General features: G+C 44.5%; 1 protein-coding gene across 1 annotated transcript in view; it reads left to right on the plus strand.

The window, feature by feature from the left end:
- KAT14 (lysine acetyltransferase 14) overlaps window positions 1-22,515 on the plus strand; it is a 37,433-nt gene extending 14,918 nt beyond the window's left edge. Inside the window, exons 5-10 of the mRNA XM_015063239.3 lie at window positions 868-1,284; window positions 1,416-1,984; window positions 14,708-14,844; window positions 15,697-15,872; window positions 17,395-17,585; window positions 20,923-22,515. Coding sequence (XP_014918725.2) covers window positions 868-1,284; window positions 1,416-1,984; window positions 14,708-14,844; window positions 15,697-15,872; window positions 17,395-17,585; window positions 20,923-21,096 — 1,664 coding nt within the window. The 3' untranslated portion in view covers window positions 21,097-22,515. The remainder of the gene's footprint in view (window positions 1-867; window positions 1,285-1,415; window positions 1,985-14,707; window positions 14,845-15,696; window positions 15,873-17,394; window positions 17,586-20,922) is intronic.
- The last annotated feature ends 949 nt before the right edge of the window (window positions 22,516-23,464 follow it).

Genomic DNA, 23,464 nt, shown 5'->3' on the forward strand with positions numbered 1-23,464 from the left:
TCTTTTTCGTGGCCTAACCTGATGCCATTCTCCCACTTAAAGAAAACTCCTTACAATCACATATTGGTCTGGGGTTTTTTTAATCTAAAAAATTTTAGTGAGCTTTAAATTTTTAAAAATATATTTGAGAAAAAAATCAAATAGTGTTGAAAAGTATAAAGCCTGACAGTGTCCTCCTCCCCTACACCTGCCTGCAGTTTCACTCCCCAGAGTAACCACTGCTGTGTCCTGTGAATGCTTTTAGCATTTTTAATTGAAAAAATAAACTCATGCTGTAATACTTGTTCTCTATCCCTCTCCCCCACCTTACTAGGAGACCCTGGACATCTTTCCATAGCATTCCATGTAGATCTGCCTTATTTTCTTTTTTTCCAATTGTATCCCATTGAATGACCTTCATAGGATAATATAATAGGCCATTCCCACTATTGATGGATATTTTGGTTACTTCTGCCTTTTTGTTGTTGTTATTTTAAATAATACTATATGTGGGTAAATTATTTGTGATAAATTCCTGGAAACAGGTTGCCATATCAAGGGCGTGTTTATTCCAAGTATTAGTGTTGCCAAATCACCCTCCAAAAAGTTCTAATAAAAATTCACACCGTACTAAAAAGGCATGAAAATACCCATTTCCCCATACTCTTGTTGAACATTACCGAACTTTTAAGATTTGCCAATTTCAACAGGCAAATACAGTATTTAATTATTTAAATTTGCATTGTAATCCCTTTTTTCTTGTCAGAAGCACCCCAAGTCCTAGTTTAGGGCATTCGTTGTTGAACATTTCTCTATTTTGAACATGGTAATAGGTTCACAATTAAATTAGCAAAAGAAACTAAAGTTGAGATACTTCTCTTTTGGCAGCCTCCAAACCAGCTTTAGATCCCGTCATTACTGTGGAGGGCCTTCGAAAACGGGCAAGTCGTAATCCCGTGGAATCTGCCATGGAATTAAAAGAGAAAAGGTCTCGTACTCAGGAAGCAAAGGACATTAGGAGAGCCCAGAAGGAAGCAGCTGGCTTTCTGGACAGGAGTACTTCTTCGACCCCTGTGAAGTTTATAAGCCGCGGCCGCAGGCCAGACGTGGTTCTAGAAAAAGGGGAAGTGATTGACTTCTCGTCCTTGAGCTCCTCTGACCGCACCCCTCTGACAAGCCCGTCTCCTTCTCCGTCTCTGGATTTCTCTGCCCCTGGGACCCCCGCCTCTCACTCGGCCACACCCAGCTTGCTTTCAGAGGCAGATCTGATTCCAGATGTGATGCCACCACAAGCCTTGTTTCACGGTAAGACTTGCCTTTCTTGGGTCTTTTGTTTTCCGTGTGTGATAGAATGTGTGTATTTTCACTTTGTGGGCGGTGCGCCCTGCATTTCTTCTTTCCCGTGTCTTGATTACACTGTCTTGCACTTTGCGCAGACGATGACGAGATGGAAGGCGATGGGGTCATAGACCCAGGGATGGAGTATGTACCTCCGCCTGCTGGGGCAGCAGCTTCTGGGGCAGTGGTCGGGGGCAGAAAGAAGGTCAGAGCGCCTGAGCAGATAAAGCAGGAGGTGGAGAGCGAGGAGGAAAAGCCTGACAGGATGGACATTGACAGCGAAGACACAGATTCCAACACATCTTTGCAAACGAGGACTCGAGAGAAGAGGAAGCCCCAGCTGGAGAAGGACAGGAAACCTAAAGGGCCCAAGTACACCCCCGTGAGCATCTACGAGGAGAAGCTGCTCCTGAAGAGGCTGGAAGCTTGTCCCAGTGCCGTTGCCATGACGCCAGAAGCTCGCAGACTGAAGCGGAAATTGATTGTCAGACAAGCGAAAAGGGATAGGGGATTACCACTTTTTGACTTGGATCAAGTTGTTAATGCTGCTCTTCTGTTAGTTGATGGAATTTATGGAGCCAAAGAAGGGGGAGTTTCCAGGCTTCCAGCTGGACAAGCCACATACAGAACAACCTGTCAGGACTTCAGAATCCTTGACCGATACCAGGTAAGATTCCCGGGGGCAGCAGATGGGGGCGGGCAGGTGGCACTACAGAAGGAGGGGGCACAGCTGTGCTCGACTGGAAGTCCTGAATGACTTCGGGGAAGAGAAGGAAACAGCAAGGGAGCAAAATAGAAAAATTTCTGGGCTTTGGTTTTTGAAACTATTCGGTATGAATACCCATGATTACAGCCGGGTTTGTTTGTTTCCTTTGGGCATTCAGGACAGAGCCTTGACACTTTCTTTGCCTCTCCTAGTCCCGGATGGGGACTGAGTTTGCACATGGTTTGTGTCATAGCCCTGAGTGGCAGGTTTGTTGAGGACATATGATGTAGCAGACCACGTGCTGAGCAGAATCGGAGGACGTGTAAACATCTGTGTAGTTAGGAGACAACGCGTAGAAATAGATCCGTGTGTGGCAGCATAGCTTGAGAATATTCAGGGGAATCCAAGTCTGTGAGTGCTCCTGGGAATGGTCAATTCCACTCAGAACTTCGAGAATGCTCCTTCCCAGAGCAGGAATGACAGGTCTGATTTCCCTGAGTCTTTGTTAGCACTTGCTCCTAAATAGCCTTTAACTAGTTTTGCTAATCTGATGGCTGTAAAGTGAAATTGCATCTTTTATTTATATGTTTCTGATTACATTCTTATATCTCTGCCCGTGAATTGCTAAATAGGATTAAATAATTGCCAAATAAGATTATTTGCACGTTTTCTGTCTTCTTTGGAAACTAGTGGGCTGATATTGCTGGTGTTGTGATCTTATTCTGTGAGGTACCGTGTGTGGGGCTTTTTCTTCCACTGTGTTGGGCATGTGGTGTGTGGGCTCTTTCAATTTGAAACTCTCCTAGAGCTCTGGAACATCTTAATTTCCTATATTCTATTTTCTCTCTCTCTCTCTCTCTCTTAAATGTTTATTTATTTATTTTGATAGCAGGAGCAGGGGAGGGAAAGAGAGAGGGAGAGAGAGAATCTTAAGCAGGCCTCACTCTATCAGTACAGAGCCCAACATGGAGCTGGATCTCACAAACCATGAGATCATTACCTGAGCCAAAATCAGGAGCCGGTTGCTCAACCAATTGAGTCACTCAAGCGTCCCATCTCTGTTCTGTCTTTTTGGAGCACACCTATTATTTGGATATTGAACCCTGTACACCAGGGGTTGGCAGTCCTTCTGTAAAGGGTCAGACAGTAAATGGTTTTGGCTTTGCAGGCCACACAGTCTGAGTTGCAACTACTCAACTCTGCTGTTGTGTGAAAGCAAGATACAATGGATGGGCATGGCTGTGTCCCAGTAACACATTATTTACTAAAACGGGCTGGATCTGGCCTGTGGGATATAGTTTGCTGACAACCCCTACTCTAGGTGGATCCCTTAGTTTTCTTTTTTTTTCCTATTTTGCATCTTGCCTGGGAAGTAGTAACCTGCCTGCCTACACCCTAGAGGTGAATGGGGTGGTCCAGGAGCCTACCATTCAGCTGGAAAACTTCCTTGAGTCTCCCTGTTTTCAGTCCCATCTTGGCTTGGCCAGGTGCTCTGGTGTCCAGAGTGTTTCCCGAGCATCTCCAGACACTCTGGTCTTCTGCCCATGGAGGGAAAGATCATTTCTGGATGTGGGCATTGGGGGTGTAGTTGGAGGCTTTAACCTCTTAGGTAGAGAGACTCTCAGTCCAGAGTCTTCTTGCCCAGTCTCAGTGTTAGCAGGACCTGATTGATGCCTTGTTGCCTTTCCTGAGGCTCTGCGTGTGTATCATCCTGCTCCTGGCCTGTCTTCACTGCTGCCTTAAGTTCTGGCTCTCTCGTCTCAGGTGTTTGCCACTTACTCATGTGCTTGGACTGCAGTCACCTGTTCGCCTGTTCTTTGTTCTTGTGGGTTTGTCTTTTTAATCCCTGTACTTAATTTTTTAAATTATGACATGTGTCCTGTAGCTACAGAAGAATACATAGGACATGTTATAGTTTATGGGTTAATTAAACAAATACTTTTGTATCTGTCTCTTGGGTTAAAAAACAGAACATTAGCAAAAAAGAAAGAAGAAAGAAAGAAACTGAGCATACAAGCACCTTAGAAGTTCTGTGTACTGCCTACTCCCTCCCCCTAAGAGGGAGCCGCTCTGAGTTTTTTATGTCACTTTTAGTTTTTAAAAAACTAAGTAGGAGGCACAAATCTAGCTGTGTAAGAAATTGCCACTATTAGATGAAGGCTTCCAGGAGAGAATAAGCTAAGCAATCTCTCTGGGTCATTGTTAAAGATTGAATTGTGTCCCCCAAAAGGATATATTGAAGTTTTAACCCCTTGTACCCATGAATGTGAACTTGTTTGGAAATAGGGCCTTTGTAGATGTTATTAGTTAAGATGAGGTCATACTGGAGCAGGGTAGGTACTTAACACAATATGACTGGTATCCTTAGAAGAGAAGAGGCATAGGAACAGACACAGGGAGATCACCATGTGATGACTGAGGCAGAGCGATGTGTCCACAAGTAAGGGATACCAATGAATGCTGGCAACACCAGAAGGTAAGAGAAAGTGTGGAACAGATTCTTCCCTAGAATATCAGAGAGAGCATGGCCCTGCCAACACCTTGATTTCTGACTTCTGACCTCTAGAACTGTGGAAGAATAAGTTTGTTATTTTAGCCATCTCGTTTGTGACAAGCCATTGATATGGCAGCCCCAGGAAGCTCCCACGGTCACATTCTGGTTTCAGGTTCCATGACCCCTTTGTAGAGAAGTCAGTGTTCAAGGTCATTAGGCAGTTCTGGGGAGCATAAGGCTTACCACAGTCTGAGCCTCAGGCAGGGCTGCAGTGTATAACACTCAGTGTGGCAGAAATCTGGGCAGGGACAGTGGGGCCCTCTGTTTCCTGCGTCTGGACTGATGTGGTTCCTTCCAGCTTGTAGGAGGTCCGAGCAGTTGTTTGTGGGGCATGTGTCCTCAACTGATCCATGGAGTGGGCATGGAGGTCGTAGAGGAGTCTCAGAGTACATGGTGAAGCCAAGCTGAGCACCAGTGAGATTCTGGGCTACAATTCCTTAGGTTTTATAGATGGTCCAGTGTACCCTACGATCCAGTAATCACATTGTTTGGTATTTACCCAGAAAATACAAATACATGAATTCAAAGGGATACATGCACCCCTATGTTTATTGCAGCATTATTTACAACAGCCAAACTATGGAAGCAGCCCATGTCCATTGATAGATGAATGTATAAAGAAGATGGTGTGTGTGTGTATGTATATATATACATATATGTATATACACACAATGGAATATCAGCCATAAAAAAGAATGAAATCTTGCCATTTGCAACAATATGGATGGAACTAGAGTGTATTATGCTAAGCAAAATAAGTCAGTCAGAGAAAGACAAATACTATATGATTTCACTCATATGTGGGATTTAAGAAACAAAACAAACAAGTGAGGGGGAAAAAAGATAAAACCAACCAACAGACTCTTAACTATAGAGAACAAACTGATGGTTACCAGATGGGAGGTGGGTGGGGCAATGGGTGAAATAGGGGATGGGGATTAAAGAGTACACTTATTTTTTTAAAGTTTATTTGTTTATTTTGAGAGAGAGAATGAGTATGAGTGGGGGAGGGACAGAGAGGGAGAGAGAGAATCCCAAGTGGGCTCCACACTGTCAGCGCCAACTGACAGGGCTCCAACTCAGGGCTCGAACTCATGAACCATGAGGTCATGACCTGAGCTGAAATCAAGAGTTGGCCGCTTAATCCACTGAGCCACCACCCAAGTGCCCCTGAAGGTACATTTATGGTGAAAAGAATAAAATAAACTGATAAAAATGAATAAATAAAAGATGGTGCAGTGCAGCAGGGACTTATGATAGCCTCTGTAGCTGCCCCTTGAGTGACACCTGTCACCCAGTAGTGGTCCTGGGCTGTCCCTTCACTGGAGACTCCTTTGCCCTTCTTCTGTTTTGAATCTTACTGTTTCCTGTGCCTCATCTTTGCCATGTTGTAATTTTAGTCCCTTGTTTTAGTGGAGCATACTCTTAGTGACTTCCTGAGGAAAGCTGCCTGGGAAGTAAAATCGGAGACCTTATATGTCTGAAAGGCCTTGAACTTAAAGCCAAAATTCCAAGCTAGTGTTGGGACAGGCTGAGAGACAACTTCAATACCAGAAGCAGTGCTTTCCCTTTGTGAGGGAAAATGAGGCCGAACCTGAGATTCTGTGTACAGACCCATTATCTAGGAGCATCCTTTGACAAGGACCCCCCCAACATCTCTTCCTTGAGGTCTTTCCCCCTGGCTAGTCAGTCTCCCAGTCTCAGAACCCTGGTTACCACGTAGAGGTAGAGGGACCTTAGCCTTCAACTTGTACTCCCACCTTCACGCTAGATGAGCTGTCCCTCCAGAGCGCTGGTTACACCTTCTCTAGAGATGGGACCTCCAGACTTCTGTGGGGAGGCAGCCACCTGGCAGCAGGGGATTGAGGATTTGGGAATCGAACTGCTGTGCACACAACTTTTACCTGCTCCTTCTTCTAAGTACCCCATTTATTCCCAGCTCCAGAGGAGTCTGGTGCTGCCACTGGGTTTTACGAGGGTACTGTGGTACAGATTGGGCTGGTTCACACCTAACCCAAAGCCAGCTTGGGAGTTTGGGCTTTAAAGCAGTTAGTATTTATCCATCTGCTTCCCAGATGTTTTTTTCCCCTGATCTTCCTATTTTTGGATGCTTCTCTCCCTTTTTTAGAAGGCTGATTCTGTAGGTTTAGTGGGTTTGGGGAGGGAGTAAAATTGTGCATTTAATCCCCCATCTTAACCTGGAACTTTAGTACCGTTTTAATGCAGCTACACAAGGAGCAGCTCTAAATGCATTTGTTCAATCCATACTCTTTCTTGTTTTCTGATAAATGTAGTCATAGCTATAAGTATCCCTACAATACTGCTTTAGCTGTGACTCATGAAGTGATGGGAGTTTATTATCAATCAGTACTAAGCATTTTGTAATTTTTCTCATTATTTCCTCTGTAACACAACAGTTTGTTTCTTGGTTTGTTTACTTTTTACATATATAGAAATTTTTAAGGTATCTTTTAGTAATTGATTTAATTTCTAATCAAATATGTATTGTCAGAGAAAGTATATTATGTTGATTCTTTGCTATAAAGAAAGTTATATGCTCAATTTTTATTCTTTTTGTAGGTTCTAACTTAGGACATCTATTTTTTCTCTTAATTTTTTAATATTATCATGTGGTCTTCCCTTCAAACAGAATATTTTTGTGTGCTCTTATCTGTCTTTTTTCTTTTGTGTTGTTTAGACAACAGTAAACCTCACTAAATTATTTATTCACCCTTACTTCCTATCATTTCTTCCTAGGTTAATTTCTTGCTAGACTACTTCCTCTAACAGTTTTTAAAAATCTGGTCTTTTTGAGTTTAATTTTGAATACCTGTATGCCTAAGAATATCTTCATTCACTCTTGAATTTAAATGATAGTGTAGCTGGATATAAAATTTTAATTTTGTTTTTTCTTTCAACATTTTGAAATTATTACTCCTGAGAGCCTCACTGTTTGTCTCATTCTTCTTTCTTTGTAGGTGATCTCCTGTTTTATTCTCTCATACCTTGGACGCTTTCAGAATTTTGTCTTTATTTCTGATCTTTAATTTTATTTGCGCATTTAAAGTATTTTTTTTTAATCTCATTTATCGTGTACTTCTCCTTCAGTCACAGGTGTCTTATATGCTAATATGCTGTCAAAAACCAGTAACCTCTGCTTCAGAGCCCAGTATAACACAAGACAACACAAGAGTTTGGGATAAACACAACACAAGAGTTTGGGATAAAAAGAAACAGTAGGATTTATTGCTTTGCCAGGCAAAGGAGGTTACAGCAGGCTAAAGCCTTCAAAACTGCAAGCCTACCAGGAGGAAGGGTCTGGGGGTTCTATAGGGAAATACAGGATTTAGCCTGTTTTGTCAGGAATTGTGTCTGTGCTGCCAGCCTTGTTTGTCATGTCTTCAGCGTGATACTGGGTTCCCAAAACAAAAGGCTAAGAAGGGAGGAGAGGAGGTTTCCGAAGAGAGTGAAAAGGTTACTTAAAAAAAAATTTTTTTTTAATGTTTTATTTATTTTCAAGAGAAACAGAGCACAAGTGAGGGAGGAGCAGAGAGAGGGAGACACAGAATCTGAAGCAGGCTCCAGGCTCTTGAGTTGTCAGCACATGGCCCGATGCCAGGCTCGAACTCATGAACTGCAAAATTATGACCTGAGCTGAAGTCAGATGCTTAACTGACTGAGCCACCCAGGCACCCCAAACAGATTACTTTAAAGTGGAGCTTCACTGGGGTGCCTGGATCGCTCAGTTGGTTGAGCCTCCAACTCTTGATTTTGGCTCAGGTCATGATCCCAGGGTGGTGGGATTGAGCGCTGTGTCTCACTCTGTGCTGAGTGGAGCCTGTTTAAGGTTCTTTCTCCCTCTGCCCCTCTCTCTCTCTCACTTGCACGTGCCCTCTCTCTAAAATTAAAATAAGAAAATTGAGCTTCACTGAAGCATTAGTGTGAGCATTTAGATTTTTGTTCAACTTTATGCTTTTAAGCAGTTTGATCTTGACATTTATCCTCCTCTTGTTCTCTGAGCTTCCTGGATTTGTGCTTTTTAGTGTGGTGTCTTGATTAATTTGGGAAATTCTCAGTCATTATTGCTTCAAATATTTCTTCTGTTCCTTTCTCTCTTTTCTTTCTGGTATTCCTATTATGTGTATTTTACACCTTTTGTCCTTGTAACACAGTTTTGGATGTTCTGTTCTGGGTTTTTTGGTCTTCTTTTATCTTTATTTTTCAATTTTGGAAGTTCCTCTTGACATATTCTTGAGCTCAGAAGTTCTTTCTTCAGCCATGTCCAGTCTACTAAAGAGCCCACAAAGGTGATTCTTCATTTCTCTTACAACATTTTTGATCCCTAGCATTTCTTCTTGATTCTTTTTAGAATTTCCATCTCTCTGCTTAAATTGTCTGTCTGTTCTTATGTGTTGTCTGCTTTGTCTATTAGAGCCTTTAACATACTAATCATAGTTGTTTTAAATTCCCAGTCTAATAATTCCAACATGTCTGCCTTGTCTGAGTGGTTCTGATGCTTTCTCTGTCTCTTTTAGACTGTGTTTTTGGATGTTGTTGTTTTTTTAATGTTTATTTATTGAGAGAGAGTGTGTGCGCACAAATGTGCAAACTGGGTAGGGGCAGAGAGAGAGGGAGAGAGAATCCCAAGCAGGCTCTGCACTGTCAGCACAGAGCCCTTCACAGCTCAGTCCCACAGACTGTGAGATCGTGGCCTGAACCAAAATCAGGAGTTGGACACTGAACCAATTGAGCCAACCAGGTGCCCCTAGAGTGTGGGGTTTTTTTTTGCCTTTTAATATGCCTTGTAATTTTTAGTTGAAAGCCACATATGACCTACTGGGGAAAAGGAGCTGTGGAAAGTAGGCCTTTGGTGGTATGGTGGTGAGCCTTCTGTGGTCCTAAGATTAGTTCTCAGTCTGTTAGTGAACACGTGCCTCTGGGCTGTGACCGACACAGGCTGCATGGGATAACTGGTGGGAGCTGGAGATGGGCAATTCCCTTTCCACAAGTTGGTTAGGCTCTGATGAAACCCAGTAGGTTAGGCTCTGGTAAAATACTTTCTCTTGAGTGCAGGCCTTGTTAAGAAGACAGAGTACTCTGAAGTATTTTCAGAACGGCTGCTTTTTCCCTGCCGGAAGCCTGAGGGGATTTTTCTTTGATCCCTACCACGAGAACCTGGTAGAGCTCCTGGAGGTAAAAGTCACAAAAATGTGCATCCCCCACCCAGAGTTTTGTCTCTCAGAGGTTTCCACATTGTGTCTCCAGCAATTTGCTTGTTGCTCATTAAGTTTTCGTACTGGACACTGGTTCCTGGAGGTTTCTATTCTGCTAAGTTATGATTCTCTGTATGCATGTGTTTGTCTTTCCAGTTTTGGGGGGACTAGTGTGCCCTGTGATCTCAATTCTCTGATGGATCCAAGAAGAGTTGTCGATTTTCAGTTTATTTAACCTCTTGTTAGAATGTATTGACAGCTTCCATTCTCCTTTTATGCTGGACAGGAAACCAGAAGTCTTCTTACATGATTCTTTAATCTGGGAAATTCTGATTTTTTTAAAAGTAGGCTCCATGCCTAGCGTGGGGCTTGAACTCATGACCCTGAGATCAAGAGTCATATGCTCTGCCAACTGAGCCAGCAAGGTACCCCCCATCTGGGAAAGTCCTTATCATTGTGATTGTGTCTTGTGTTTTTTTTTTTAATGTCTATTTATTTATTTTGAGAGAGAGAGAGAATGCACGCACGAGTGGGAGAGGGGCAGAGGGGGAGAGAGAGAGAGAAAGAGAATCTTAAGCAGGCTGCACACCCATTGTGGAGCCCTTTGTGGGGCTTGATCTCACAAACTGTGAGATCATGACCTGAGCTGCAATCAAGAGTTGGATGGGTAACTGACTGAGCCACCCAGGTGCCTCTATCATTGCTTCTTTAAATATATTCCTCCTTTTCTGGACTCCTAATATGACTGTTGACACATTAATTCTTTCCTTTCTCTCTTCCTTTGCCTTTGTGAAGAGATCCTCAGTCTGTCCCTTACTCATTCACTGAGTGCTTTGTTTCAGTGGTCATGCATTTAATGTCCAGTAAGGGGTAAGAGATCCATCATAACTACACTCATTCCTGTTTCTAGGTTTATTACCCTGGAGTCCATTTATTATGTTGTTTTTTTTTAAACGACCTTATTGAGATACAATTCATATACCATACAATCCCATTTAAAGTGTACAATTTGGTGGTTTCTGCTATATTCACAGAGTTGGATAACCATCATCATAATTAATTTTAGAGCATTTTCATCAGTATTACTGCCCCCCCCCCCCCCCCCGCTCCCAGCTTCTGTAGATTTACTTATTTTGGACATTTCGCATAAATGGAACCCCATAATACATAGTCTTTTCTGACTGCATTATTTCACAGCATGTTTTTAAGATTTGTCCATGTTGTAGTATAGATTAGCATGTCATTCCCTTTTATGGCTACTTAATACCCCATTGTATAGGCGTACCACATTTTGTTTATCCACTCATCAGTTGATGGACACTTGGGTTGTTTCCACCTTTTGTTTTTTGGATTTTTTGTTTTGAGTTTATTGTATTCATTTTGAGAGAGAGAGAGCTGGGGAGGGGCAGAGAGAGAGGGAGAGGGAGAGAATCCCAAGCCGGCTCCGCACTGTCAGCACAGGACCCAACGTGGATCTGAACTCATCAGCCGTGAGATCGTGACCCGAGCTGAAATCAAGAATTGGACACTCAGTCAGCTAAGCCACTGAGGCACCCCTGTTTCCACCTTTTGGCTGTTGTGAATAATGCCGCTTGAACATTGGTGTAGATGTCTTTGTGTGGACATAGGTTTTTATTTCTCTTGGGTATATATCCAGGAGTCGGAATGCCCAGTTAAATGGTAACATTTTGTTTAACATGTTGAAGGACTGCTAGACTGTCTTCCAAAATCACCAGCACTCCATAAAGATTCTGATTTCTCCACACCATCCTTACCAATGCTTGTTACTCCTTTTGATTGTAGCCATCTTTGTGGAAGTCAAGTGGTATCTCATTGTAGTTTGGGTTTGCATTTCCCTGATGACTGTTTATTTGCTTTTTGAAAATTCTTGGCTGTCTGGTAAATTAATTCTGCTGTTTCCAGTGCAGTTGGTTTACTTTGCTTTCTTTTCATTTACACTCTTTGTTGACATATCTTGTTTTTTTTTTTCCCCCTGTGAAAGAATATTCTCTTGGTGTCACCAGATGCCTTTGCTGGTATAAACACCTGAAGGGAAGAGCAAAAGCCTGGTTCCTGGCTTGACACCCTGTTAGCAAGTTTGAGGCTCCAGCAGTGTCCTGATGTGACCCCTCCAGCTGACACTTGCTGGCAAAGTTGATTGGCCGAGGTCCACCCAGAACAGACCTTGCAAGAGGAAGTGGCCTAACTCAGAAGCTCCCCCTCCCCACCTGTGGTGCGGAGCCTTTCTCTGCTCTGGGCTGGCCTTTGCCACTTCACGTGGACCCGGCCACCTTTGGTCCCTCCCTGGGGTTTCTGACAGCCTTTGTGTTCCGTTCTCCCTCTCACTTTTGTGGCATCTTTCAAGACAGATGGGAAGGAACACAGTAGCCCATCTAGTGCTCCTTTTATTTAGAACTAGAAGTTTGACGAAACTCATTTAACATTTTCCAAACTTATTTGACTTTGGCATGCTTCTTTCCCCACCATTTTGTCATTCAGCAAACCTAAGTTGAATACTTCATGTGTGTCAAGCACTCTTCTAGCTGGGGACACCGCAGCAAATTAGGGCAGAAGGTGCCCACCCTATGGAGCGGGGAGATGACAGGACTAACTCACTAAACGGGATCATTTCCTGCAAGGCGGGTGTTGCGGTGGAGGGGAAGAGCAGAAGGCAGTGGTAGCACGTTGGATGGGTGCTTAAGGACAGTCTTGTGGTGGAAGTAGCACTTGGCCCAGTCCTGGTCCACAAGGAGGAGGCAGGCTGAAGGGGGTTCAGGGCAGAAGGCCCAGGGGCAGACCCCCAGGCAGCAGGTAGTTTGGTGTGGTGGGCTGGAACATAGTGATGGCAGAGGAAGTGGGTGGGAGGTGAGGTTGCTGAGGTAACAGGACAGATCCTGTAAGTCCCAGGTAAGAACTTTGAATTGCAAGGAAAGGCCAAATAGGAATTTTGACCAAGGGAAGTGAATTTACTTGTTTTTAAAAGAAGCTCCTGGCTCTGTGTGGAACGTGGGTGATAAAGGCTGAGAGTGGCAGCAGGGAAACCAATAGGAAGCAGCGGTAGTGATCCAGGCAGAAGTTGAAGGTGGTCTAGACTAGGGTGAAAGCAGAGATGGCAAGAAGTTGGGGTACTGGGTAACATCTGTGGAGTTCCACAAAACTGACCCCGAAACATTAACCAGATCGTCTCTCATGGGCCAGTGGTTCGGTGACTGGTATTTCAGTCATCTGTTGCTGCACAGCAAGTCATTCCAAGACTTAGAGGCTTAAAACAATATTTAATATTTCTTCTGATTCTCTGGGTTGACTGGGCTCAACTGGGTGGTGGTTCTACCCTATGTGCTGAAGGCTGAGGTCACTCACGTGGCTGCCTTCAACAGGAAGCTGGATCAAGTTTGGAATGACCAGGATGGCTTTCCTCCAGGCTGGTCTCCATGTGGCCTCTATGCATTCAGTGGTCCAGCCTGGACACCATGGCTGCTGGACGCAAAGAGAGAGAAAGTAGAAGCTTCCTGTCCTCTTAGGGCCTGGGCTCAGGGTCGCAGAATGTTACTTCTGCACTTGGTAATTGGTCAAGGCCTGTCACAGGCCCACCCTCATTCAAGGGGAGGGAACAGACTCTGCTGTTTGACATGAGGAGCCACAGCACCCCACAGGTACAGGAGGAAGTGTTGAGGCCATGTTTGGACACTACATGCCATAGCTCTGAATTGCCCTCCCAGACTTACTTGAAAGTGCTGGAAGAATTTCAAAGTCATCCTTTCAAAGTTTTAGTGTCCAGTTTGGGATAGTAATAAGAGAAATTATAAAGAAGAAATTCTTGCTCTCCTTCCAAGAAAGTTATTTTCTAAGCTAAAGAGCAAACTGACTCTCCAAAAACAACTCAGGTTTCTAAACTTCGTCCAGCCCTTGGCAAACCACTTTATAAGTGTGCCTTTTCATCTTCCATCTGGGCTCTTTGCTGTAAAACCCTAATTGCACATGTTCTGTTACTACACGACTGAGGGCCCTGGGGCAACACTCCTGGAAACAGACATCTCCAGTCGGGCTCCCAGTGTGAAACCCACCTGTTCTGTTAGGACACTCACCTAAGAAACGCAGACCACCTTCTCATTCAACCCCTGGCGGGCTTCTTTGCTGTCTTGATTTATCTTATGAATGCTAATCTACATCAGTCTTACCCTTATCAAATTTACTCATTGGAATAGAGGCATATTTAATTTATTTACTTCTTAATTTTTTTTTTTTAATGTTTATTTTTGAGAGACAGAGTGTGAGTAGGCGAGCGACAGAAAGGGGGGGGAGATGCAGAATTGGAAGCAGGCTCCAGGCTTTGAGCTGTCAGCACAGAGCCCAACGTGGGGCTCTAACTCATAAACCATGAGACCATGATCTGAGCCGAAGTCAGACACTCAACTGACTGAGCCACCCAGCGTCCCGAGTCATCTTTTAATGAGTCCATACACAGGGGCAGCAGTAATTGGCCCCTACCGCTCTGTGGATAACAGACTGCTCCTACAGTGTGACCCATGTGTCTGTTACCCAGTTGACACTAGTGCAGGTTAGTATCTGATGACTGGGTTGGTTGTGTTATCAGGCGAAATGAAACTTGCGGAAGCCGTAAATCCAGTGCTCAGTCCTGCATTTCACTCACTTAAATGACTTAAAATTTTTTTTAAGTGACTTAAAATTTTGTTAATTATTTAGATTTTAAACTGTTACAAACGGCCCTAGTTTTTCATATCTAATTTTATGCAAAGGTACCTATGAGGTTTGTACTGAAACTTGAGCTCTCCAAAGAAGTAATACAAAAAGACCTACTTTCTAACACAAAGCAATGTCCTAAGTACTAATTATCTGATAAGTTAAACCAGTCTTTTGAGTGGCTATTTTTACATCACTGGGGTTCTTTTCTCCTAGACTGCCTTGCCATCCAGGAAAGGGTTTCGGCACCAGACCACTAAGTTTCTGTATCGTTTGGTGGGATCAGAAAATATGGCTGTGGACCAGAGTATCGTCAGTCCTTACACCTCTCGGATCTTGAAACCTTACATCAGGTACGCGGGGAAGAGCTGTGATGTCGAGTGTGTTGTGAGGAATGGCATTTGTGGCTTCTCCGCCCTGGTCTCCTGTTAGAGTGAGTCAAGACCAACCCTGTAAGCAGGCATCGGCACGGACTCCGCGTGCAGTCTGATCCTTGCCTTATTTGAACTGTACGTTTTTTTGCAGAAAGGATGGTCGTTTGACAGAAGTGTAAAAAGCATGAACAAGTTAACACTGTTCGATTGTATTTCATTGTGTTTCTTTTAAATTTTAAAGTTGTGTATATTTAGTAGTCTGTAAAATGAGAACATGGGAGAGATGCCTCACTTAGGCTTGTATCTGGGGTGATGATGAGTCTTCTTGACTAGGCAGTGCTGTGGAATCCGAGCTGGCTAGGGCCCCCCAGTGCTATCTTGAGAAAGCGTGTTGTCTTGATCGCCACAATGGCCCCAGAGTCCCAGGATCCTCCTTGCCCAGCACCGCCATCCCAGACCGGCCCCGTGAGAAGCAGTGTGAGAGCCTGCCCCAGCGGCCCTGGCAGAGCTGGACCATCCCTCCCTGGGCTGTGTCCTGGGCTGGAGCTCTCAGGGTTGAGTCAGGCTGCTGTTTGTTTCCTCACTCTGTTTGTTCAGGCTCCAGCACAAGCAGGCTTCCTGGTCGGTACAGAGGGGTTTGGTCTGATATATGTTAACAGAGCAAATTTTAAATTTCATGCCAGAAAAGTATCGTAGCTCTTATCAAGCTCTCTGCCATATAAAGTAGCAGATTGAAGAGTTTATGTGAATCAGTTGGCTAGGAATAATACTGGGTATTTTTCTTGACTTGAATTTGTTCTTTTCTTGAATCTTGTTCTTCTCTTCTTGGAGGCGTGATTATGAAACAAAGCCACCCAAACTGCAGCTCCTGTCACAGATTCGCTCCCACCTGCATAGGAGTGACCCTCATTGGACCCCGGAAGCTGATGCACCTCTTGATTACTGCTATGTCCGGCCAAATCACATCCCAACAATAAACTCTATGTGTCAGGAGTTTTTCTGGCCTGGTATGTTCCCCCTCCCAAACTAGGCAGATCAGTTTTCTGTCTAGTTCATGTTAGTAATTTTTCTTAAATTAGTGCATGCTGTGTGACTCTAAAACCTTTACTCACAATTTCATTTAGTTTGTCTCTACTCTCATGGAAAGAGTAAAATATGAACACCTCTTTCTTCCTAAGTTCAAGAAGGAGCCAGCAATTAAAGTAATAAACAGTGTTTTTGTATGTTTCTCAGTGCTGCCAGAGTAAAAGATTCATCCTATTTTGCTTCTACATATGTTTAGATACCAGGTAATGTCTACCCATGGTATACAGACTGGTAGTTTGGACATGTTTGGACATTTTTTATTTTTTGCTTAATAATTCTGTAATTTTGTTTACTTAGCTGTTACTTGGAGAGCGTTAGTACAGCCAAAAGGGTTTTTTGTTTGTTTGTTTTTTTTGTTTTTCCTTGAGTTTATTTATTTTGAGAGAGGAAAACATGAGCGGGACTGGGAGAGAGAGCTAGAATCCCAAGCAGGCTCACGCTGTCAGCACAGAGCCTGATGTGGGGCTCGAACCCACAAACTGAGATCATGACCTGAGCCGAAGTCAGATGCTTAGCCAGCCGAGCCACCTAGGCTCCCCGAAAAGGTATTTTTAAAAAGCCAAATACCCCAATTGCAGACTTTGAAAATAAGAGTAGACCCAATACGATTTGTCATTTTATCAGTCTTAATATATTGTCTTTCTGAAAACCGAAGCCATCAATTAAAGGAGCACATTTTCATTGTTAAATATAAGCCTGTTCTTTGTGGATCTGCCTTACTGCACTGCTTTGAAAGTAAAGGAAAATTACATGTCCTCCAGAGGTTAGATAAGATTTCCTCGGGATTAGAGCTGTGTCTTCTTTGTTGTGTGGTAATCATGTAACAGTGCACGTGGTGGCAGACTTGTGCTCGTTCTTTTAGGAGCGGTATGGAGGCCGAAAGCATTGTGGGAGCATCTACTATTTCTTGACCTTATGCTGGGTTGCCTTCCATACATGATGCTTGGAATCATTTTTTGTTTAAACCCCTTTATTGTCCAATGTAGCATTTGTACAAAAGAGCTTATAAATTATACTTGTATGAGGTGAGGAACACAATAATGTGAGTTCTCTGGATCTCTGCTCCCACCCTATGAGGTCTAAGTGTGCAGACGCTGAGACCCACACATTTGGAAAGGCGTCAGCTGACACACGTTGTAGAAGTGGCTAAGTTCAAAGCCAGAGAGATGCATCCCATTCTAAACCTGGGTGCTCTCTGCTACCCACCCTATCCTGCCTACTTCTTTTAACATGTGTACTTGGAAAAGATGCTGTTAATTTTGATATTTTCTAAAATTCACTTTTGTTTTTATGATCTGAATGTATGATGTTTGTGCTAATATCTTTGTCTTCAGTTTTTTGTTTTTTGGTTTTTTTTAGCATGCAGGTGTAGACCAAACAGCTTGTCATGTGTTAATTCCAAAAGGCACATGGTTTTAATATCAAATTAACTCTTCTCCGTAGGCATTGACCTGTCTGAGTGCCTGCAGTATCCAGACTTCAGTGTGGTTGTCCTTTATAAAAAAGTTATCATTGCCTTTGGCTTCATGGTTCCTGACGTGAAGTACAATGAAGCGTACATTTCATTTCTGTTTGTCCATCCTGAGTGGAGAAGAGCAGGGATCGCAACTTTCATGATTTATCATCTGATTCAGGTAAGGCGTCTGGGCTCCCCTGGAAGACTTGAGGAGGGACGGGGCTGAGCTGGGCCTTCCTAGCACGGCCCAACAGAATGGGTGGTCTCGCAAACCCAGTAAAAGAACAACAGTGACCATCACACAGATAAAGAATCTTTGGCCCTCTAAAATAAGATCGCTGTTGGGGCGCCTGGGTGGCTCAGTTGGTTGAGCAGCCAACCTCAGCTCGGGTCATGATCTCACAGTTCATGAGTTTGAGCCCTGCATCGGGCTCACTGCTGTCAGTGCAGAGCCTGCTTCAGATCTTCTTTCTGTCTCTCTCTTTGCCTCTCTCTCTCTCTCTCTCTCTCAAAAAAAGAAAAGAAAAGAAAACCCTTGACCCTCTAAAATAAGATCACTATTCAGGCCCAGATTTTAAAGAAACCAGTTTGAGGGGCACCTGGGTGGTTCAGTTGATTAAGCATCTGACTCTTGATTTCGACTCATGTCGTGATGCCAGGCTTGTTAGGCTGAATGTGGAGACTGCTTGAGATTCTTTCTCTCCCTCTCCGTCTGCCCCTGACTCAGTGCACATGTGCACTCCCTTTCTCTCTTTCAGTAAAATAATCTTCAAAGAAACCAGTTTGTAAACACATTATAGGAGATAAAATGAGAAAATACCAAAAGTGAGAATCCAAAGCCCTTGTACAATGACCCATATTGGTAACTGCTGCTGCTCTTAGAAGCACCATCGCCACGACTCTGAGAATGGAAGTGGAGCTGTGATTTTTAGGGGTTTTCTCCTTATGGCGGCATAAACGTACAGAACACACTCACTTCAGCCATGCAGCATAATGATCTGATAGATACTTGTCTATATTGCGAAACATTCCCCACAGTAAGTCTAGTTACCACCCGTCAATACACGCAGTTACAGACGTTTTTCCTCTTGGATGAGAACTTTTAAGATCTACTCTCTTAGCAACTTGCAAATATGCAGTACAGTATTGTAAACTACGGTCTCCATGACATCCCCAGGACTTACTTGTGTTGTAAACTGGGTATCTTTTGACCCCCTTCATCTAGTTCACCCACCCTGTAGCCCTACCTCTGGCAGTCACCAGTCTGTTGTCTGCGTCTGTGAGTTCAGCTTTTTATTGTTTGTTTTTTAGATTCCATATATAAGTGAGATCATACAGTGTTTGTCTTTCCCTGTCTGACTTGTTTCATTGACCATAATGCCACCTAAGTTGTTGTAAAAATTATCAAGTATTTTTAAACATTTTAGCAAAACTCTATCAAGGAGTAGTACATAGTCTATTATTGCTGATTATTCTTAATTTTACTATCACTGTAGAAGCTGGTATCAACCTTTTAAGATTTGATTGTAATATCAAATTATAATGCATCCTTTGATATATCCATAAAACTGTTGAAGAAAATATACCATATATTTATATACTAACATCAGAAAAACACGTAAGGGATTTTTCACCCCCAGAATCTTATTTAGAAACCATTTGGCATGAAGGATTGTGTGTTATGTGGGCAAGATTCCCTTTAAATAGAGGAAGGAGAAGATAAAATGTTGTTTTTCCAATCTTTTTAAGTTTATTTATTTATGGGGAGAGAGAAAGAGAGACAGCATGAGTAGGGTAAAGGCAGAGAGAGAGAGCGAGAGAGAGAGCGGTGGAGGCAGAGAGGGGCGGGGGAGACAGAGAATCCCAAGCAGGCTTCACGCTGTCAGCACAGAGCCTGATGCAGGGCTCAGACTCACAAACCATGAGATCATGACCTGGGCTGAAATTAAGTTAGACACTTAAACGACTGAGCCACCCAGGTGCCCCCAATTTTTCCAACTCTTAATGAAACTTGCTCAATACTTCCCAAATGTCGGCAGAAACCTAGAACCATTTTGTAGAAGTTGCTTTCTTCTCTCTTCACTTGGCAGTTAACACGTGCTCCCTTGTGTTGTGTTCAGCTGAGACTCTCAGTTTTTCATACCACACCCCACCGCCTACCCCACTCACAGCCACGACCTCCACCCTGTTCACCCTTCCATCCTCAGCCGCTGCACCACTGCCTTTCCCGTCACCAGCAGGAGCGGCCTTCCCGAGTGTGTGCCTGGCGGGGGGCCTGGCACAAAGTAAGTCCTGACTGAGCGCTCACTGGGCAGGTGAGGAGTATTCATCCTTTCATGCGGGTCCTGGCCCTCAGCCAGACCGTGAGTCCCGGGCCCAGGCAGCACTGCTCAGTCGGGCAGTAGTACTCGATGCTGTGGTGACACTGTGCATGTGTGCACGAAAGCCACTCCACGAAATTCATCTTACACACTCACGGTAACACCACAGGGTACAGAACGTGAATCAAGCAGAGAGAAGACGGCAGCTGTCTACCTGAGAGGCCTCTTAAATCTAGGCCTCGGGAACCATGGCTTACAAAACCTCAAGGACCCTGTCCGCCTCAGTATTTCGGTGCTTTCCTCATTAGAAAGCACATTCTTAGTTCATATGACTTTTGGTACTTTCTTCTGTGTAGCTAATTAAAGAATCTTAAGAACTTGCCTCGTATTAGTAGAATGATGATTACTCTTTCCCCCTAGGATTAGGCCAATGCTGAATACAGAAATCACAGTTCTGAGAAGCTAATTCCATCGGTTTGTGAGGGATGGAGGGGGACTGTGGGATTCTGAACATCTGTACAGGGTTTTCAGGTCTCATAACTAAATGAAAGTCTTAATACCTCATATCTAGCCTCATAATGTAGCATCCTTTCTAGTAAGTGTAGGAATTTTTACAAGTTTGAGTACAGGATAATATCCAGTTTTTAAAAGCAGAACTTCTCGGAGTACCTGGATGGCTCAGTCTTTTGAGCGTCCGACCCTTGGTTTCTGCTCAGGTCATGATCCCAGGGTTGTGGGAGCCCACGCTGGGCTCCGTGCTGAGCGTGGAGCCTGTTTAAAATTGTCTTTCTCTCCCCCGCTCACTGTTCCTCTCTCTAAAATTTAAAAAAATAATAAAAAGCAGAACTTCTTGTCTTACTCTATTTCCTCGAGATTGTCAGAACGCCTGCTATTGATAAGTGTGATATGTTTAAGTGTAATTGAATTCTAAATAAAATAATCCAGTTGACAATGAACTTTCCCCCGGGCCCTTGGCTTCAGAGAGCAGAAACAGCCAGCATGCCACCCGTTCCTTTGGTCTCATAGTTTCAGTCGGGCTACCAGCTGTTGTGGCGTGTTGCAGTGCCTCAGCTGAGGTCCCTGCTGTCCCCAGTTGCCATGACTACCTACCTACACTTCACAGCCTTTCCTCACCTACTCATTTTCCCTCAGGCGCTTTCATTCTCATCCCGTACTTTTCCACTCTTTTGGCAGACCTGCATGGGCAAGGATGTGACCCTTCACGTCTCGGCAAGCAACCCTGCTATGCTGCTCTACCAGAAGTTTGGATTCAAGACTGAAGAGTACGTCTTAGATTTCTATGATAAATATTACCCGTTGGAGAGTACGGAGTGTAAACACGCGTTCTTCCTGAGGCTCCGGCGCTGAAGTGAGCACAGCGCTTCACAGAGAGACGCGTGTGCTGTCAGAGGTGGGTCCTCACGTAGGCCCGAAGGCAGGTGTTCACGTCCCCGTGGGCCCTCATCTCTGCAATCAGACGTCCCTTCAGACCTCTCGCTGGAGGCTACACAGGCGGTGGGCAGAGGAATTGAATAGTGCACAGCCCGTCTGCAGAACCGCTGTCCTGTCCTGTCCTGTCCTGCATAGGCCTGGGCCCACCTCTTGGGACTCCACAGTTAACTGGAACCGAGCGGTGCTGCTGTCCTTCCGCCAAACAGCTTCAGCAATAAAGGATTCTCGGGGAGAGAGAATCTGTTCTAATTTAAAGGATGAGGAAGGGTGGCAGCCATTAACGAGGGGTGCTGTGTCATCGGGACAACGGGAGATTACAAGGTGATCACACAAAGGGCCAGCACTTCCCCAGCCATCGATGAGCCATCATTGAACCCGAAGGACCTTCAGGGCACTGAGGTTCTGCTGTCTCCCTGACTTTGGCCACAGTCAAAATAAACATGGTGTTTGTGTCCACATGTCTCGTCACCTGGTCTGCTGTTAGTACCTCCTGCTGGGGGCTTTGGCCTAGGAGTGGACACCTCTCCCTGCGCCTGCGAAGTTGCTTTGGGGTCGCATTGTCTGAGCAGCCTGTCAGTTAGACTGTGCTGGCGGGGAGGTGTGGGTGGTGGAAGCAGAGCCAGCTGAGGATGGGCCCGTGTGTCTCCAGGACCACTCTTGTCGTAGGGGGTGTTGGAGAGGGACTGTCCGTTAGGGTGTTTTGGATCCAGCAGGAGCTTTTCCAAAAATATCAGATGTTCCCAAATAAAAATCTTTCCTTATGACAATCAATGGCCAGAGCTCCAATCGAGCGGTGGCTCTTAACTTCTGGGGACATGGATCCCTCCCTGCGAGAATCCGAAGAAGGCTGAATATTCTCTAGAAAACTGTGCATGCACATTTAAAATCTTGATCGGAGATCTGTGGACCACAGTCAAGAGCCTCTGCTTTAGGGGCTACGCTTGCAGCCAGCTCGAATCCCTTTCCTCAGAGGAACCCACTGCACCTCGCGCGAAGCCTGGAAGTTCTGTCCTTGGAGAGCAGCCCAGGCTCCACTCTGCTGCCTGAGGCCCAAGAGTGACATTACCTCCTTTCTTCCTTTCCTTTTCTTTTCATCCCCCCCTCCTTCCTTCCTTCCCTTCTTTCTGAGAGCTTTCTACCTTTTAAGGATTTGAGGACTAGGACCCCAAGAAGTAAAATTGAAGAAGTGACATTTTCTGAACCTGCAGTCCAGCTTGTGATTGTTGTACGTGAATGTCAAGCGTTTGCTGCAAAAGGTGGCCGAAGCAAGTGTCTCCCATCGCTTCAAGGAACTGGGGAATTCTGTGATTACATTAATCAGTTCTTTGTTTTACATTTCGATCGATTGGTTGATTTTATTTTCAAGTATTGCCACACCCAACATGGGGCTCCAACTTACAACCATGAGATCAAGAGTCACACGCTCCACCGACTGAGCCAGCCAGGTGCCCCACATTTTTAAATTACGATACAACAACCCCCTCCCCCATATTCAGTAATTATCAAGATTTTTGCCCCATTTGCTTCATCTGTCTTTTGCTGAATATTTTAAGGCAAATCCCAGATATCCTATACTTTCACACCTACTTCAGTAGGTATTTCTTAAAAAATAGGGATATTTTCTCACATAACCTCAATACCTAGTACCACTCACAACAAGGTGAGCCCATTTCTGGAATTAGCTAGTAGTCAGTGTATCACATCCTGTGGATGGTCTCAGAAGTGCCTTTACACTTGGTTTGTCTGGATCAGCATCTGAGTGGGGTTCACACCGGTGGCTGACGGCCCTGTCTCCACAGTCTGTCCATGGAGATGTGCCCTGCCGCACCATAGTCTGGCTCCAGTGTCGGGCAAGATGGGTTTGGTGGCCCCAGTACAGCAGATAGTTGCTGGTTTTGATCTGCCTTTGGCCTTACAGCTGACACTGTAAGAAACCTCTGTCCACCCTCCAAAAGTGATACTTAACAATGCATACAGATGGGGCCCAAGGTGCCAAGAGTGTTCTCAAATTACCACGTTCTGGTGGACTTTCAGGTATAATTTATTTTGAGATTTCAAAATTCCAAGTAAGAGGAGGGCTTGTTTCTTTCTTCCACAGAAGTGGGTGTGAGCTTTAAAAAGCTGAGGAACCCCATCTCCAGCTGTGTGTTCCTGGGAGTCTAGATTGTCCTTGACCTGTATCCAGGCCTTCCTGGCCCTGGGGAGGTGGCTCGTGGTAGCCAAGTGGGCCTTCAGGGTCCAGGTTGGAGTGAGACCAGAATTAACTGTGTCTTTATTTACCCAG

Source organism: Acinonyx jubatus, chromosome A3 (genome assembly GCF_027475565.1).
Source record: "Acinonyx jubatus isolate Ajub_Pintada_27869175 chromosome A3, VMU_Ajub_asm_v1.0, whole genome shotgun sequence".
In the NCBI taxonomy this organism is placed as follows: Eukaryota; Metazoa; Chordata; class Mammalia; order Carnivora; family Felidae; genus Acinonyx; species Acinonyx jubatus.